This window comes from Dasypus novemcinctus, chromosome 5 (genome assembly GCF_030445035.2).
Source record: "Dasypus novemcinctus isolate mDasNov1 chromosome 5, mDasNov1.1.hap2, whole genome shotgun sequence".
Classification (NCBI taxonomy): domain Eukaryota; kingdom Metazoa; phylum Chordata; class Mammalia; order Cingulata; family Dasypodidae; genus Dasypus; species Dasypus novemcinctus.
Window position 1 is genome coordinate 40,854,495 of NC_080677.1, and position 18,184 is coordinate 40,872,678.

Sequence of the window (18,184 nt, forward strand, 5' to 3'; positions counted from 1 at the left end):
AGTTTAGATATAAACCTACTTATTTCTTTTCTTTTACATTCCATTTTTGCTTCCCTACAGTCCTCAAAAAAGAACCATACAAAAGTTGAGGGGATAAAAACACATGACATTTTAAGATATGTCAACTGCTCACCTAGGTCACCACTTGTGCCTAAATTTTCTGCTATACTAAGTATCTCAAGAATAAGGGCTAGGTTTTTATGATGCAACTATTTGGCTCCACTCTGAATGGTTCAATAAAGGTTCATCCGTGGAAATTGGAAAAGATGACAAAAATTAGTGTTTCTCTGGTTATTTCTCACTAGTGGGAATTTTAAATGGTTAGAGAGAGTACACATACATATGTTATTCTTTCGAAACTTGTGATTTTTGAGAATCTAATTTATGGCACAGACCAACATGAAATAAATATCTTTATCACCTTACGGAGAAAGGCAAACTGTAGCAATCCATTTCTTGATGGTTCTTTTCTGAATACTTTAGAAAAGGACAAAGGTTCAATATTTTCTTTAATAACATTCGTTTCTGTTCCCTTAGACAATAGAAGGCAGGTGAAATATTTTCAAAACATGGAGAATATTCTATGTGTGTATGCCATCTTTATTAAGTATGTGGAATCCATACTTGGAGAAAAGCCAACTGGAGACCTGCTTGAGTAATCTAAACACCCAAGCAGAGAGGGGTTAACATATAAAGATCAGCACCGGACTTTGAAGTTTTCTGGTCTTCATTTTGCCTAATTAAGACAAGACTTAATAATCAAACCACTGTACAAACATGTACCTAAAAGTATACGTTTGTTTCTAATTTTGGAGGAATACTTAACAGATTCCAAGGAATCAGCTCCACATGGGAGAAGGTCCTGATAAGATTTGCTTTTCTCATTACTAAAATGCAAATGCTTGCTTTTCATCTTAGTTTCTTCCATATGACTGGGTTTACCATCTGCCTGTCAAAATATCAAGTGCGATACAAAAATAGGAATAATCTGGCATTAGCATATCATCTGAGTCTGAAAGAGTGGTAACTGTAGGTCATAAAAGTGTATTCCAAAATATATTTAAAGATAGTGACAGGATTCATTTGTAGATCATGGTTTCAAAAGGATCAGTTTACCCACAGTAGAATATGCAAGTCCACGTATTTCTATGAAATAGAACCAAAAGTGGCAGGAAGTGTCACTACAGTCCAATACAAATTTTTAAAATGAACCTTATTCCAGACCAAAATACTATCACATGAAATGCAGAATTCCAAATCTTTACTTCAGCACAATTTCTCTCAAGGGAGGTTGGATATTTTTTCAAGAATACCTGGTAGTTTTAAGTTGTTCTGAGAAACCACAAATCAAACAAATCAACAAGCCTAACTGTCATAATATAGCAGATATATGGAGTGTCACTTTCAAAGTCAACAAGCATTACACCATTATATAAGACGGGGAAGTTGGTTCTTCCCAGATGACTGATTTGCTAAAAAAAAAAAAATCTGATAAATTTAAAGTCATAGTGTAGCAAATAAACAAGTGTCAATTTGATGACACAGAGCCTACGGTATAAAGGCTAAAGAGGGCAGGAGAGTATATTGCTATTGCCAGCTCTCCCCTCCTCATCTTCCCCATACACATCAATCTTTGACAGCAGCAGAAGGTTGGAATGGAGGAACGTCTTCTCAGTATTGGTGTTCTTCACACCACACTCCTATCACATTTCTGCCTTTGTTAAGATGGAGGCTACAGAGAAGAGAAAAATTCTAGCTGCACTTGCCCAAGGGCGAGTTCACTTTGAAGACCTCCATCTCCTACTGTCCTTTCCCCAAGAAAATTTTTTTAACATCACCATACAATAAAGCATTTCATTTCTAAAGCAATTTTTAGCAAGCCAATGACCTGTTAACAGGACAATTGTCAATATAATGATCCTATGCCTCTGGAACATATTTACAAATGATACAGCACAAAAGGAGAGGGAATAGAGCCTTGACCTTGTCCAGGAATGAGAAGATTCTGCTTTTGTAAGCCTACCACACCTGAGCACAGCGGCAAAATTATACACTCCTGGTTCCTTAATACCACTTCACTTACAAATTCACCGGAAATGTTTTGCTGGCCTGCCTGTTATCATCATATTGTAATCACTGTTTCTCAGCAAGAAAGCTCCTGAGGATGTGGTAGGTACAGACATTTCTGAAATGGTTGTCCATTTCAGCCACAATAAGGCTGCAAGAAATAAATTAGCACAAGTTTCCAAAAGCAAACAAACAAAAACAAAACTGCTTAAAAAACACTTTTTGGAATGAAGTGGGACTGGGTGCACGCAACTTGCCAAGAAACACCACCTTGGCCAACCGTGCCATACCTGTCAGTAATTGTGTAAACTTTTGATATGTAATCCAACACATTCAGCTCTGCCTCAAGCCCTTTCTGGAATACTAATAATGGAGCACTATACACCTGTGTCTGTATGTGTTTATATATTAAAAGAGATACTTATCATAAAAGGCCTCAATAATCTACAATCAAATGTCCCATGAGTGTAATGATGGTGAAAGCACTGATATTGTGATGGAGTTCTTGAACCCTGAGAGCAAGGACAGAATGCTAATCATTCATTGCTGACCAAGGCCAACATTCTCCTCTTGTGTATCCACATCAGGGAAGACATCCCCAGTTTCCACACTGGTGGTTAATGACATTGGGACTTGGTTTGGGGGCTTACTTTGTTCATGTGGATCTGCTGCTGGTATTGCTTCTGCTTCTCCAAGAATTGCTGGTGTTGCTGCTGAATGACCAACTGAGCCAACGTGCTCTGAGGCAAAGGTGCAGACTGGGTTCGATTCAGGGGTCTGTGACGGGGTAATTTGTGGGTACCTCTAATGCCAGGTGAAATTCTCTCCTTTGTTGCCAAAGGAGACTGAGGATGTAAGGGAACTCCACCTGAAAAACAACAACAACACATATGCACACGCTTATGTATAGTGAGATAAATAAGCATACACACTCGCACACACACATACTTTTGTTTCAGAAAAGACAGGAAGCCACAGAAAATAGGTATATATGGCATAGATTTTATGAAAAGGAGTGATATTACTGGGCAAACATCAGAAATCTAGGTTGGGGAAACAGAAGCACTGAAGTACTGGACAGGTATGTATCTGACGTAGACTCACCAGCAGCCCACTTTGGTATGTACGAAGGTTAAATAGGTTGTTGGGTTGCTTTTTGTGTGTGTGGCTCTAGAGGAAGAAATAAGGATAAAAGATTTTCCTACCAGCACATGGTGCGGGGAGACCTTTGTACAACACTGTAAATCTTAACTAGGGCCATACGTTAAAGAGACAAGAAACATTATATTGGATCCTTGGTAAAAGCCCTAAAATGACCTGTAAAGGATGCCATTGTTAATTACCAGCCACAAGAAGCTTTTGCTGTCGCATTTGTTCTTTCAGTAATAAATGCTGCAGGAGAGCTTGGTGGCTGCTGTTGGGCTTTCCCTCTAAAGCGACATGGGGATGGCTTGAAGATGCTGCGATGCTTCCCCCATACTGTCCAGGCAGAGCAACACCTTGCCTGAGTGTCTGCGTCTCACACTTCTGCTTTTCCTTGAGAGAATTCGAAGCCTGTGTCAAGAAATAATAAAGGTGTTAATCCACTTTCATCCATATGGGCTAGGTCAAGAGGTCTGTACCTCATCAGACGAGTTTCTTACGCCATGATCTCCCCAAAACAAAAAGTCCATCTTACTGGATGGCTGAGTAGGGAAAATGGTCAATAGTATGTCTTTAAGATGGTAAATTAACAAATGAAAAATAAAAATAGGATTGAAGCAGAGGAGATAATTTAATATTGGATATGACTGTACTAAAATTAAAATTTAAAAATTACTTTTTAACATTAAGATGTGTGCTGATTCTGGCTTAAGACATGGGAAATTTATTTCTGAAAGTGTTTTAAAATATACTGCTTAAGTAAAACGTAATTTAGAAAAGGAAAATTCATTCAAGCAGCTAAACTAAAGACCATATCATAGGGATTAAGACGCTCATATAAAACGGTCTGTAATTTTGGAGTTTCAAGCAAAAGAAACAATTCTCTCTTTCTCTATATTTCCTCTACAGTGCTGTAAGTTTCCACTAATTAATTTTTTAAATAAAATTCTTTAAATTGCTCAGTGAAAGGATGTACAAAATATGGATTAATTTGATTTAAACATGTATATATATAAATTCATAAAAGAGCCCCACATCTCTATATATTGAAAATGACACCCAGATACTTTTGTTTAGTAAAGTAAACTACAGGTGAAATCAGATATCAAATTAAAATGCTATTAAGAACTCAAAATGTATGATAACACAGTTAATATGGCAATAATAATTATATCATCAATGGCAATAATGAATTATCCTATTAAAAGAACTTAATGAAAGGTGGTCACTTTTGGTATTACAAAGCAGAAGTTTAATACCTCAAAATTATGTGGCATATTTCTTTTCAAAACTCACGTTTCATCTTCCAAAATTACTGGGCACCAGGGAAGCAAAGCAATTTTCAGTGATGGAGAAATTGAAGAAAAAGAGGTAAATGGTTTGTCTGAGTCACAGAGCAAGTCAATGCAATGTTTATCTAGAAGTGACTCCTTGTACTGGCCTCTTTTCCTTAAAATTACCCACGATTCAGTGGGGAAATGGAATATTAGCGATCCCTTGGCCAAAGCAACACTAAGCTTGAAAAATTAATTGTGATGGCCTCATCCACACCAAAATGGAAGCAAAGAAAAATGAGACCTAAATCCAAACCACACTGGTTTATTCAACCAATGGTACCAAATTGTATTACCATTGAAATACTAAATGGTCTGGCTGTAGTACTTGGTCCTTTGGAAAAAAATTCTCCCCGACCACATGAAAGTATATATGTGTGCAGCAGCACAGAGGCGTGCCTTAGAACATGGAAAAATAAGTGGCAATAAAATACCTATTCATGTGTCATAAGAAGGTTTTGTGCTTTGTGCATTTATTTGTCATCAGAAGAGATATGGATAATAGGAATAGAAGAAAAACTAATTTTTAATAAATGAAGACAATAAAATATTATCCATGAATATTTAGGTTTAGTTTCATTCCTAACTCCTTTTCTCTAAAACAAACTGTTTACAAATGCTTAATGTGAAATTTCAAGGGCATAGATGAATTCAGGATTTTTAAGCCTTCTTCTTCAGTCCCCAGTTATGAAACAGCATCCAAGTTTTTGCTTTCTCCTCATTGGTATACGATCACTGTACCACATGAGAGAACATTACACTTATTTAAAATACCAGTTGCAATAAAACCAGCCTCTTAGATGGATTTTTACAGTATCTATTAAACATGAGGATAAAACTTATCACTTAAAATATTATTATCTTTGTGCTTGTACATATATTAGCATACCACATGCATTTTTTATAATCTGGAGTTAAAATTAGGCACAAAATGGTCAACTCTTCATAACTTTCTGATGCGGGGCATATTACAAAAGATGTGAGTTTGACATGCTGGACGCAGTGGGCCACTGGCTGCTAAAGATTGGAAAAATTGGTGACAAGGGTTAAGACAAATTTTCCTTAAAACTAGTGTATCACATGACATCTATGGATGAATTATTCTGAGTAAAGCTTACAAATCTTTTACAGGGACTAAAATTTATATTATTTTAAGGGATATACATAAAATAAATATAACTACTTACTGCTCTCTTCTGCTAGTAGAGAAATTACTTCCAAATGATCCTATTTCCGTTTGTCAGGACTTTTAAACTAACTGATTCACTTTGAATCTCCCGGGAATACTTTAATACCGTTCTAAGAGAGTTTCTCCAGACATGTATTCTTCAGTATCACAGAGTCAGTAGCTTAAATTCCCAAAATCAAGCCATACACAAAATAAATCTATAAAGACACAGCTGTGTTTTAGAGGCTACCCTTCCCAGCAAGGGTCAAGTTCCAGGTTGCTACTTACTGGCTTCTCTGTAATCTTGGGCTTTTAAACTTTCCAAGTCTCAACTGCTCCTGTGGACTGTAATCCCTGTTTCATGGGATGGTTGTGTGGCACTCTCCCAGATAATTTATCTGGAGAGTGCTTTTATTATTTTAAGCTATAGAGCATTATACAAATGTTAGTTATTATTTTTATATGATATTATGTCAGTTAGTACAAATTTTTAAGTAGAAATTAAACAGAATCTTTTTGAAGAACTCAGTGAAATAGTGAAGGAAAAGTTTGCTCCAATTTAAACAGGCAATGAACAAAACCAAGTTCCCCTGTGCACATCTCTCTCAGGCTGACATAGGCTGGTGTGCAATGACTTACATTGATCTGGGATGTCACTGCTGGAAGTCCCAAGGTGATGTTGGGCAAAGAAGGAGAGGTGTAAAGACTTAACAGGTTCATGGAATCTTCGTGAATTAAAATGCGTTGCTGTGAAACAATCTGCTGGTTTAAAAAATGAAAAAAGAAATGTCTCAAAATATCACAACATCACAATTTTATGGTAACATTTTCATATTTCAGAAAATAGTTTTTATGCTATAATAATTAGGAAAATATTTCAGTATTTGCTTTATGATTTATGTATTCAAGAGTTATATGTAAAAATAAAAAAATACTTTCATAAGACATAGTTAAAGTACCTGAAAAAGTGCTTCTGTATTCCCTTTGCAAAGTCTGTTTTTTAAATTATGGCTTTTGCTGAAGATAACCAGTCACATACTGGTAAAACTATAGCAATCAAATTGAATAATTATGATGAGTAGATGACATTATCTGAATTACTGAGTGATAAAATATGTATGTAATTCTGTCATAGTTGTTATCTTCATATGGATTAAATGTCATTTTGCTGATAGGAAAACTCAAGCAAGAAAATCTTAGATTAAATGTCACTATATAGGACATCCATAATAATTAGTCTTCATATCTGTTTTGGTTTTTGCTATAAGAATTTTTCAGCAAACACCTCTGTGGTGTTTTACAGATCATTTATATTCAGAAACTAAAGTAAATATTATAACATTTTGAGTTTCTTTTGCCACCACAGCCTTCATTTACACTGAAAGACCCTGAATGTGCAGCATCACCATGCTTTTTTCTACAACAAATACCTTTTTTTAATCCAAACTAAGAGTCATGTTTTCCCACATGTGGCCTAATATGGTTGCTTAAATTACATTTTCTGTTTAATTCTTGCTTCCCTCCCGGAACTTTTATACAATAAGAGTTACAAAGGTCTTATTAGACTAAGGAACTCTGGCCTGATATGGTCCCCAAGGGAACAACATCCCTGAAAAAGAATACTCCATGTAACAGTATGACACAGTGACTGCTTTCTTCCCAAACAAAAAGCATATGGGACTCCAATAATAGACCACCTCCAAGAGGGATATTGCACACACGGGCTTTGACTAAAGTAAATATAATAACTTGTCAAGCATGTTTGGGGGAGCTGTAGATTTTCCCCTGGACAAACCTGGGATATCAATTAACTGGGGAAAATATCATGTGCTAATACAAGGCAACCCTAGAATGTCACTGAAGAGTGATGCTCCACCAAAACACAGGATGTTATTCCAAAACATCACCTCAATCATACGTTTGTTTGCAGATGAGTCCTAGCCTTAACATAATAAGAGCAGAGGTTAACTGTGGAGCTTTCTCATTGCAGCATGGAACTCCAGCTAACTCACATTTTGTTTTTCTTTAAAGAAAAAGTCCAGTATTTGTGCATGAAAATCAAGAGTTATACTGAAACTATTAACATGACATTAACTTTATAGGCAACCATTTACAAATTAAAGTTGTCTGAAATACTAGAGCATGAAAATTGTTGGTAAGGATTTTATTATAACTGTAAAAGATTGGAACTTGATTTTAGGAGCAATCAATAATAGCTGCATATTTTCTCTGTACATCTATTGTAACAAATGTATCATAAACATATAAAATGTTATTAATAGGGAAGAGTGGGAGAGGGGGAGGGAGTTGGCATATGGAAATCCCCTATATTTTCTATGTGACTTTTCCATAACCTAAAGCTTCTTTGAAAATAAAGCAAAAAAAAAAAAAAAAAAAGAAAGAAAAGAAAAGAAAAGAAAGGACACCAAAGGAACATACAGAAGAAATTACCACTGTACATAAAAGATAACAGATTTTATAGTGATGAAAGACTCAATGAAAAATTTTTTATTTTTGTATTTTATTTGTTATTGCTACTATTACTACTTGTTTTTTTTGGCTTTGTTTTTTGGGAGGTTTTGGGTCACAGAAGGGTCACAACTGAGGCAGGGGAGGATCACTGGTGCAGCGTGTCAATGACAGGGGGATGCATGGGTAGGGGTGTACCTGGCGCATGCCTCTTTGGCATATGAATATGTTCAAGTGGTCATGAAGCATTCTCTCAGTGGGTCGAGACCCACAAAATAAACAAAAGAATATTGGATTCCCATCCTGGGAAGTCCTGTGACATTCTCTAATAGAACAGCAAGAATCCCCTGAGTACATGAGCATTGCCTAGCAAAGGAAGACAGACCATTATGCCAGGCCCTTGATATTGATGGTGGCACTTATGAAACTTTTCTTGTGAAATGAAACATAGCCTAGTATTTTACATTGCCTAAGAGTTACCTACTGAAAGGCTCATGGCTGCTCAAATGTGCCCTCTCTGTAAGCCAAATTCAGGATATAAATGCACTACCTTACCCTGGCATGGGACATGACTCCAGGGGGTGAGCTTCCCCGGCACTGAAGCCTTATTACCAAGTGCCAGCCAGCAATGTATCTGGAAAAAGACCTTGATGCAAAGGGGGAATTAGTAAATACAAATGAGTTTTTATGGCTAAAAGATTTCAAAGTGAGTTGGGAGGTCATTCTAGAGGTTAGCTTATATATGTCTCAGCAGGATCTCATTGACTGCCACAGCAAACACTACCTCAAACAGCAGTGCTCCTGAGGACTCTAGAGACCTCTAGACACTATAAGCAGGGCAGACAATCTCAAGAATTTGGCACCCTGTCAATGGGCCTTTACCTTGGAATATATGCTCCCCAACATAAAAGAGTTAAGACTCATTTATAATTTCCCTACATATAGCTCTTCTGTCCTGCTTATTGGAATCTATAATTAGCACTATACTTGTTAAGTATGTCACAGATACTTAAATCTTCAGTCTGTTCATATGCTGGTTGAGCCCTGAATCTTAGCACAGTTGCAACACCTACTCTCCAGTTCTTTGGACTCACCCAAGACAATGAACAAAAGAATCATGATGGACAATGTCCATCCCAGAAAACAGAGTATCTACAACTGCAAGCAAGACAGTTCCATCCATCTGCTCCATGGGATCTAAGCCTCCTCTCAAACAGAAAGAGAGTGGACATCACTATCACAAAATCCTCAAGATTGAGGAATGAACAAGCATAAGGGAGGAATGCAACTATGGACTTCAGTAGACTTATTATTCCAGCAATGGAAGAACTTGTATCATTGATATAAAGGCAGTGGCCACCAGAAGTTCTGAAGAAAGGGAGAGGGAAGAATAGGCATAACATGGGGGCATTTTTGGGACTTTAGAATTGTCCTGTATGACACTGCAATTACAGAGCGAGGCCATTATACACTTTGTCAAAACCTACAAAATTGTGCAATGCAGAGTGTAACATATAATGTAAACTATAGTCCATGGTTAGTAGCAATGCCTTAATATGTGTTCATCAATTGGTAACAAACATACCACACTAATGAAAGATGTTGTTAATGGAGGAAGTATGGGAAGGGAGAGGGTGGGGTATATGGGGAGTCCCTTATATTTTCATGGTAACATTTACATAATCTAAAAGCTAATTTAAAAAAAGAGAGAGAAGCTTCTATTTTGCTTTCAAAAATATGCTTTTAAAATAGATTTCAAGGATAGGATATAAGACTCAACAAGAACAAAAAGATGTATAAGGAAACAAAAGTATTTTAATTTGTTAAAATATTTAACATATTGACAGCAAGTAGAAATTTAAAATAAAAGGCTATTCTATTTTGCATTCAGAGAAGAGAGAATACATTTGGAAAACTCCACAGTTTAAATAATTTATGATATTCATTCACAGCACTGGGATTGGATATGGACTGTGGGAATGATAACAAAAGTTACCACATACTTCACAGAAGAGGTTATGTTTGCTTCCTAGACAGAAGTTCTGTACTATCCTGCCAGCTCATCAGAGAAAGCAGACTCACACTAAAGAAAGAAGAACACATAGAGTTCTTCTCAGATATAATAATGGACTATCGCAATGGCAGCTCACATGGACTTTGGAAATATTTTTATTATGGAATTGTAGACCCCTTTGAGTTATGCCTCCATTTCCTATGACAGCGTATTTGATTTTCAGCACCTACCATGTGCCAAGCCCTGTGTCAGCAAAATTTAGGAAGTTACCTATTCCTCATGGGCACTCTCCAGCTGCCATTATACTCATTAAATAGGTGAGAAAACTGAGTTCTCCAGCCCTGCTTCCCACGGTGATCAGCCATAAAACTTTTAAAACTTTAAATTCAACAAGGTTATATGATTTTTCTTTGTGTTGATGTAGAAACTATATACCACTCCACAGCCATGCTAGAGGAAAAGAGTGACCATGAAATGCATGTAGAACAGCAGCAGATTTAGAGAAGAAGAGCAAGCAAACTCAGGCCCTAAGACTTCTGGAAAAGAATAAAAGAGCCAGACAGCTGAAGAAGCAAAAGAAAGCCCTGTGATCTTTAAGTTATGGGGTCTGTTTCTGAGGAAGCAAGGAAAGTCTTGTGGGTATAGTTGATTCTTCCTATAGAGACCAACTGTTTGATATACTAGAATCAGATTATAGAACTTCATGGACCTGGAGGTTGCTTAGTTTAATTCCTTCTTTTACAGATAAGGAAATGTGCACAGAGTTTAAGTACACTTCCAAATGGGCTAGAATCACAAATAACCTAACAGAACTAACAGTAATTTCCCTCAGCTATCTCCATCAAATATAGCTTTCCTCAACCAAGTTTTGCATAGGAGAGGTCTATCTGTTCCAGGTTAATGCTTCTTAATACGAATTTGGTGACATATTCTATACTGCCACCCAGGAAAGACACATTGGACAGCCAGGTGAACAGGTGGTGAGAGTAGTATTCCAGTCAGACAATGAAGCATCCTGACTAGTATTCTTATAAGGCTGTAAGGCCACCCCACCTTAACACTGTGGTGAGCTCACAAGTATTTTCAGGCAAAGCCAAGATGTTTCCGGGAAGGAGTTTTGAAACTGATCCAGCCCTTAAATCAGTGCTGTGTTAAGATGCCAACATTACACAGCTTAGAACATGGAAAACAGAGTTTTAATCTGAAAAATTTTCAGTACCAGAAACTTTGCAGTTAAATAGAAATGGGAAAATTAAATGTACAAATGGCTATTATTTAACATTCACAGAACAATTAATGAGCAACCCCTCTGTGTTAGGTTAGTGGTGTTGGGTGATAGACATACAAATGTGCCCTATACCATTCAAGGACCCATGCTAGTCAAGTACACAGAGAAGGAGAGAACTAATTCTATGGCCTGTGAGAATGACTATAATTAGAGTTGGGTTAAAGCACTTTGATGACAGAGAGAAAAGTGTCCATTTTAAACCAGGCTTTGATGGGTAACATATATTATCAAAGAAAGCAAGCTCTTGGGGAGGGGAATATGAACTGAGCCAGGTGTTGGGGCAAGGGAATCCTACTTACATTTTAATAAGACTTTTCAAAATTTTATTTAGCTTATTTTCTCACCATAATGCCAACTAGAAGGATATGTTATGGATAATATTTTCAATTCAGATGACAGAAATACGCATAAAATGAACAATCATCTCCCTCTATGGGAATGCTCATTCACTGTTGGTGGGAATGTAGAATGGTTTAGCCACTGTGGAGGACTGTTAGGCAGTTCCTAAGGAAGCTGAATATAGACTTGCCATGGACCCGGCAATACCATTACTAGGTATATAGCCAGAAGTCCTGAGAGCAGAGACATTCGATGTTGACAATGATGTTCATAGCAGCATTATTCATGATCGCCAAAAGTTGGAAACTACTCAGGTGCCCCTCAACTGATGAACTGATAAACAAATTGTGGTGTATACACACAATGGAAAACTATGTTGCAGTAAGAAGAAATGAAGTCATGAAGTATATGACAACATGGATGAACCTGGTGAACATTATGTTGAGTGAAGTAAGCCAGACACAAAGGACAAATACTGCATGACTGTGCTATTATGAACTAAATATATTACACAATTTCATGGAGTTAATAACCAGAATATAGGTCACCAGAAAATGGAATGAGGATAGAGAATGGAAAGCTGAGGTTTAATCTGTGTAGAATTGGTAAAAAGGTTGTTTGTAAATCTTTGGAAATGAATAGAAATGGTGAAAGCACATTATAGTGTGTCTAACTAGCAGAACTATTATATGGGTAAGTTGTTTAAAGGGTAAGTCTAAGGTTATGTGTATTACTAGAAGGGATGCTAAAAAATGTAACATAGGACTGTATAACATAAGGAAACCTCATGTAAAATACGAATATGGGTGATATTGCATAAATATAACTGTTCTTATGAAATATAAGTACAAATATACTAGAGAGAAGGAAACAGAATATGCACAGCTATGTACAAAAGGGGAAGCATAGAGAGATCGAGAGGTAATGAGTTTTGTTTTTTTTTATTATTATTGGAATGATGAAAATACTCTAAAAATGATTGAAGTGATGAATGCACAACTATGTGATTATACCAAATGCCATTGATGGTACACTTTGGACGAATGGAGCTTTATTAATATGTATCAATATAATTGATTTGTTGAAAAAAATCACCTCTCTCAATAGAGCTTTTGAAATTAAGAAGCTAGTTTCAATTAAAATACTCAAAATCTCTTACAAAATGTACACTGCCAAAAATGAGAAAAATGGACAATATCAAATGTTGACAGGGATGTTAATAAGGTAAGAACCCTCACACATCTTCGCTGTGGAGACTGTTAACTGGTACAGCATTCCTTATTATCAATCCAGCACTATAAACCCAAGTAATCACATGATATACTATGGCCCAGTGACTCCTCTGCTGAAAATGATAGATTTAAGGAATTTTCTCATTAAACTATTGGGTGATATTTAATCGATATTTATTGAAGCATTTTTGGGTGGTGGGTGGGAACTGGAAGCCACAGGGGCTTCCACCTGAAGAATGGATAAGTACAATGAAGCAGTGCCTACCACGGCGTATTATGCTGCTTAGCAGTCTGCATCCATAGTGATCTAACTGGGTCTAAAAATGCATGTTAGTGATGAAAATAAGAAATGGAATGAGATGGGTAACAACATACCATTTATACACATTTATACAAAAAGAAATGGATACAGGGGAAAAATACATGATATGAGAACCCATGCAAACAAAAATGTATATACTAAACAGGAGGAATGATTATCTATGGGGGAAAGGAAAATGAAAATTAGAAAAGAAGATATAGAGGAAGAAGGGAAGGAATGAAATAAAGGAAGAAATTGTAAAAAGAAAGGAATGAATAAAAAAGGAAGGGAAGAACAAAGGAAGGAAAGAAAGGAGAAGGAAGACAGATGAATACGTTTCTGCTTTTTAAGAGGACAAGAAGTCAACTGATAACCCTTGAAAGAATATTAGTCATGTAAATAATCACCTACATTTTAAGAAGCCCATAGGAAGAGTGCAATGTAGAATTTTTAGTACTGCATGTTCAAAATTCCCTACGATATGCATGAGAATCAGAAAAAGAAAAAAAAATACAGAGTTTTGGTGAGAAGCAATCTTTGGACTAACTGTCTTACAGTTCAACCCTACCACTCACTAGCATGTGACTCTGGACAGCCACCTACCTTCCCTGGAAGTCAGATCCCTCAGCATAAGACTGTATGATCTGGTGTCTGCAGCCCTGCCTAGATCTAGCAGACAACATCTGTGCCTACGAGAATGGCATTCAGGAAGACATGCTCAGAAACCTCAATCTGTTGGGCTCTAAAGGTCCCAAATCCCCAAATACAGACTATCTAAAAAGAAGATAGTCATATTAAAAAAAAATCTCATAATCATTTAATGTTTGCCTTTGGTTTTCTGAGTAGTTTCCAATGTTGTATTTATTTTCTACTCTTCTTTAAGACAGCTGATAGAAAACCAAAATCCCCACATAACAAAGAAGAAAATTGTTTTGGCAGTAAAAATCTCTAACTTTTCATTTTTACAGGACCTTCAATAATGTATTACTATAAAATGGATGGAGGAAAAAAAATTATTTGACAGACTTGCTTTGCTTTCAAAGGCACTGCTGTTTTCTTCAAGATCTTGCTTTACAATATTGACTCATGTTATTTCTAGTAAATGATTTTTGTCATAGCAATCTCCTTTCCCTGAGGGGGGGGAAATGTTTTATTTGGTGCCATCTAAAACTATAGCTCTACACCCACTCAGAAAGGAGCATAACATTTACAGCAAATGTCACAATAACAATTATGAAACAATAGGCAGATGAGTCATGTGAAATTGGGGCAAAACAAGTGACATTTCAGAGGATTTTAGAACACTTAGCCTTATAATTAGAATCCTTTTAAAAAATCAGTGTATCTGCTGGAAAAAATTATTTAAAAAATAGCATAGTAGAGCCAACCACTAACATTCAGCTAGAAATAAACCAGCTGCTTGGCTACTGTTAAAATAACTATCAAATAAATCTTCTGAATCTAAAGTAATGGTGTTGATATCCGTGGAAACATATTTAAACCCATCAGCCCACAGTATTAACAATAAAGTAACTAGATGGGTAAAGACATCTCTGACTGGAATTGGACATAGAAATCCTGAGGTTTCAGCTCCCCAACCAAGTTCATAATTGAGTAAAGCAAGTAGCTCCAACAATCTCAGTTCTGGGACTGGACATATGTAAGAAATAGAAGGAACAGAAGCAGCCAGAGCAGATGGGGACTCACTGTCACGTGAGTGTTGCTGGCATGAAGACAAACATGCTAATGAGTTTTCCCTACCAGGAGTTAGCACCGATGATGGCAACAACGGCACCTGTTTTGTACTTCACAATTTACCACCCACCTTCATAGATTCCACTCCTTACAACAAAGCTGTTGGTTAAGTATTACTATTTTTTATGAGATAAGGATTCTGAGGTTCCGGGGAAGTTTGGTGACTTGACTGAGGATGACAAAAGAATTCGGCATTGGAATTGGATTCCTCAAGCCTTCCGAAAGGAAGGTCCCTACTTTGGACTATACTGCACTGTTTCCTGAGCCTCAACTTACTTACTGAGGAAATTCTCCTCCTACTTCAGTCTTAACCAATATATAACACAGAACATATGAATTATAAGATTAAAAAAATTTGTTTTCATCTAGGCCTATTTCCCTGGCAAAAAAAAAGGTTATATAATGTCATCATTTACATGTGCTCTGAAAGAGTTAGGTGACATGCTTTTCTACTCATAGGTTATGGAATAAAGAGTTCATTCAAAGCTATATTGTTAGTATATTTAAACATGAAAACTCACCTGTGCTGCTTAAGCAAAGATGGTAAAATGGACCTATTCTGTAAATGGTAAAGTATGTTACTAACTTGCTTTTGGGAGTTTAATGAAGTAAAATGGTTATACCCCCCAAATATTTCTGAAGACATTAAATAATAATGTACTATTATTACTCTTAGAAGAATTCTGTAATAAGAATTATACTAAATAATATTAAATAATGCAATAAGAATCACATTAAATTCTAAAAACATTTTTTCCCCCTCTTTTCTCCTATTTAGGTGGAACCATTCAGTGTTACAAAGCTAGCATGCTAATTTGCTAGCTTTGTGAATTCTGCTGTCTCCTCACTTATCCAGTTTGAGTTACACTACAGATCTCTGCAAATTCCCTGCAGCAGAAAACCACATGTTAGCCATCAGGGTTGCATTTTTTGTTCTGGGCCACGGAGAGGCTACCCATCAGTGCATAAAGGTCTGCCCACCTGGCCTTTTGGATCATAGTTCAGGCACACAATTAATTCATTATGAGGTAAAAGTCACTGCTTGCTTTTGAACTAGTCTTTCCCTCTTTGAAGGTGAATGTCCTGTCACTGACCTGAAGAAATACCTCTACCCTTTCAAACTCCATTAAATCACATTTCCTTCTGTTTTTTGTTTTGTTTTGTTTTGTTTTATGAGGGGGGGAGAAGGAAGGGTTTGTAAAGTCAGAATATGGTCAATAATTAACCTAAAAGCTAGGGCATCTAAATAAGATACTTGTGGCAGTGAAGGTTTTAGAAATATAAAACAGATTCAAAGAACATAAGCAAATTTCTTCAATTTACATTTTCTACTATATTTATTTTGAAATTTAAAGATATGGTCACAAAACATATAAAATTTAATTCAATTTGATTTAATTTCATAGGCCACTAAAAGTCGAGGTAAAGAGAATAATCTCACCTTTCCCACTTTTTTCCAATTTCATGAATATTTATTTCTTGTTTGTTCTTATATATTATACTAAGTACTGTAAGCACATAAATATTAACCTATTATGAAGTAATACAGATTATATAAGCTTCATCTTTACTATTAAAATATGCTTTCCCTCTTCCTCCCCCAAGAGGTAACCACTATGCTAAATATTGCATTCATCACTTCCTTGTATTTTTAAAAAGATAGTTTTACTACCCATGTATTCCTGAGCAATACACTGTATTGCTGTTTCTGAACCTAATAAAGTCCTACCATGCTGTATGTGGTCTTTGCAATGTTTTGCACTCAACAATGCATACCTAAGCTCCATTTGTCTGGTGCAGGTAGCAGTGGTATGGCATTTTTTCCTTCCACGGGCAGGAGCATTTTGTGTTCTAATCTAATCAGAGCCTGATTAGAACAAGGACCCTTAAGTGTTTCCACAATTACTAAAAATCCTTCAAACCGAGAGGAATCTGACATCTACAGTTTTTTTTTTTTAAAAAAAAACTTGTTACCAAGCTGTTCTTTTGCCATCAGTTGATCAAAAAGATACAGAAAACTGACGGATATTGCAATAAAACTGCCCTAATAGAAATGCAATACCTACATCTAAGGGCCCAATAATCCCACTTATGTCTCTTGCCAAAAATATATGTACAGTATTTGTTTAGTCTGGTATCACATTTCAGAAAGGACATTGAAAAAGAGAGAGACAACAGGATGGTAAGGAACAAGAAATAGAGGGAGGACCTGGAGATAACGTACATGACATAATTGTTATTCTTGAAATATCGGAAAGATAGCCACAAGCAAAAGAATATCTATCTATTCTGCTCATATTCTTGAGAAAATTATTTAAGGGATATTTTTGAAATTTGGAATGAGGTGTGTCCCTCTAGAGAGGAATTACATTTGCTTTTCCCAGACTTTGAGGGCATTACAAACCTTGGACCATTTTTAAAACAAATGAACAGACTGAGATTATGTGAATTTGGGTCACAAACCCATGCAAGAACTAGTGTGTGGTTATAACTTCTCAAGGAGAGATTTTGCCCCCTTTTCTGTTCATCACCAAGAAAGCGCTGGGAGAAGGTGTGGGGGATTGACCTACGGAGTAAGGAATCCCTTTTGGGATTCCGTTTAGTGTTTGAATGGTCTCCTATTAAATTATCCTCCTTAGTCAATAATGGACTTTTTCTTCATCTCCTGATTTTTGCAAGGCTTAGAAAACCAAAGCTCAAAACTCAAGTATGCAAATGTCCTTGGAGCATAACTGACTTCAGTGCTTCAGTGGCTTCTGTTCTTTTCTCATTCCTCTGGGCTTCTGTTGTCACTTATTACTATTTTGAAATGATAATCTTGTAATTTGTAAGCAATTTATGTCATATGTATATGTGAAATTACAGAGAACAGAGTTTGACATGATGTACAGAAGATATTTCTATCAGTCAACCTAGATGTTTTAAATCAAATAGATTGTCTCAGAAGACAGTGAAGTGAGTTCCCTATAAGTACAAGTGTTGGAATAGAGATTGGATAAACACATGACAGGAAAGCTATAGAGGTGATCCAAGAATCAGAGATTTATCAGTCCCTTTCAGTACCCAGGTACTCT

General features: G+C 36.3%; 1 protein-coding gene across 8 annotated transcripts in view; it reads right to left on the reverse strand.

Annotated features, from left to right (window-relative positions):
• HDAC9 (histone deacetylase 9) overlaps nucleotides 1–18,184 on the reverse strand; it is a 996,672-nt gene that overhangs the window by 351,346 nt on the left and 627,142 nt on the right. For 5 of the 8 annotated variants that reach the window (XR_011648800.1, XR_011648799.1, XM_071215127.1 and 2 more), the window contains 3 exons: nucleotides 6,352–6,471; nucleotides 3,411–3,621; nucleotides 2,718–2,935 (listed from right to left, as the gene is read on the reverse strand). Coding sequence is in view for 6 of the 8 variants with exons in the window: in XM_071215127.1 (XP_071071228.1) it covers nucleotides 2,718–2,935; nucleotides 3,411–3,621; nucleotides 6,352–6,471 (549 nt within the window). In the remaining 2 variants the exon portion in view is untranslated. Of the gene's footprint in view, nucleotides 1–2,717; nucleotides 2,936–3,410; nucleotides 3,622–6,351; nucleotides 6,475–18,184 lie in introns of all 8 variants that reach the window. The other 3 variants (XM_071215126.1, XM_071215128.1, XM_071215131.1) reach the window with 1 other exon arrangement.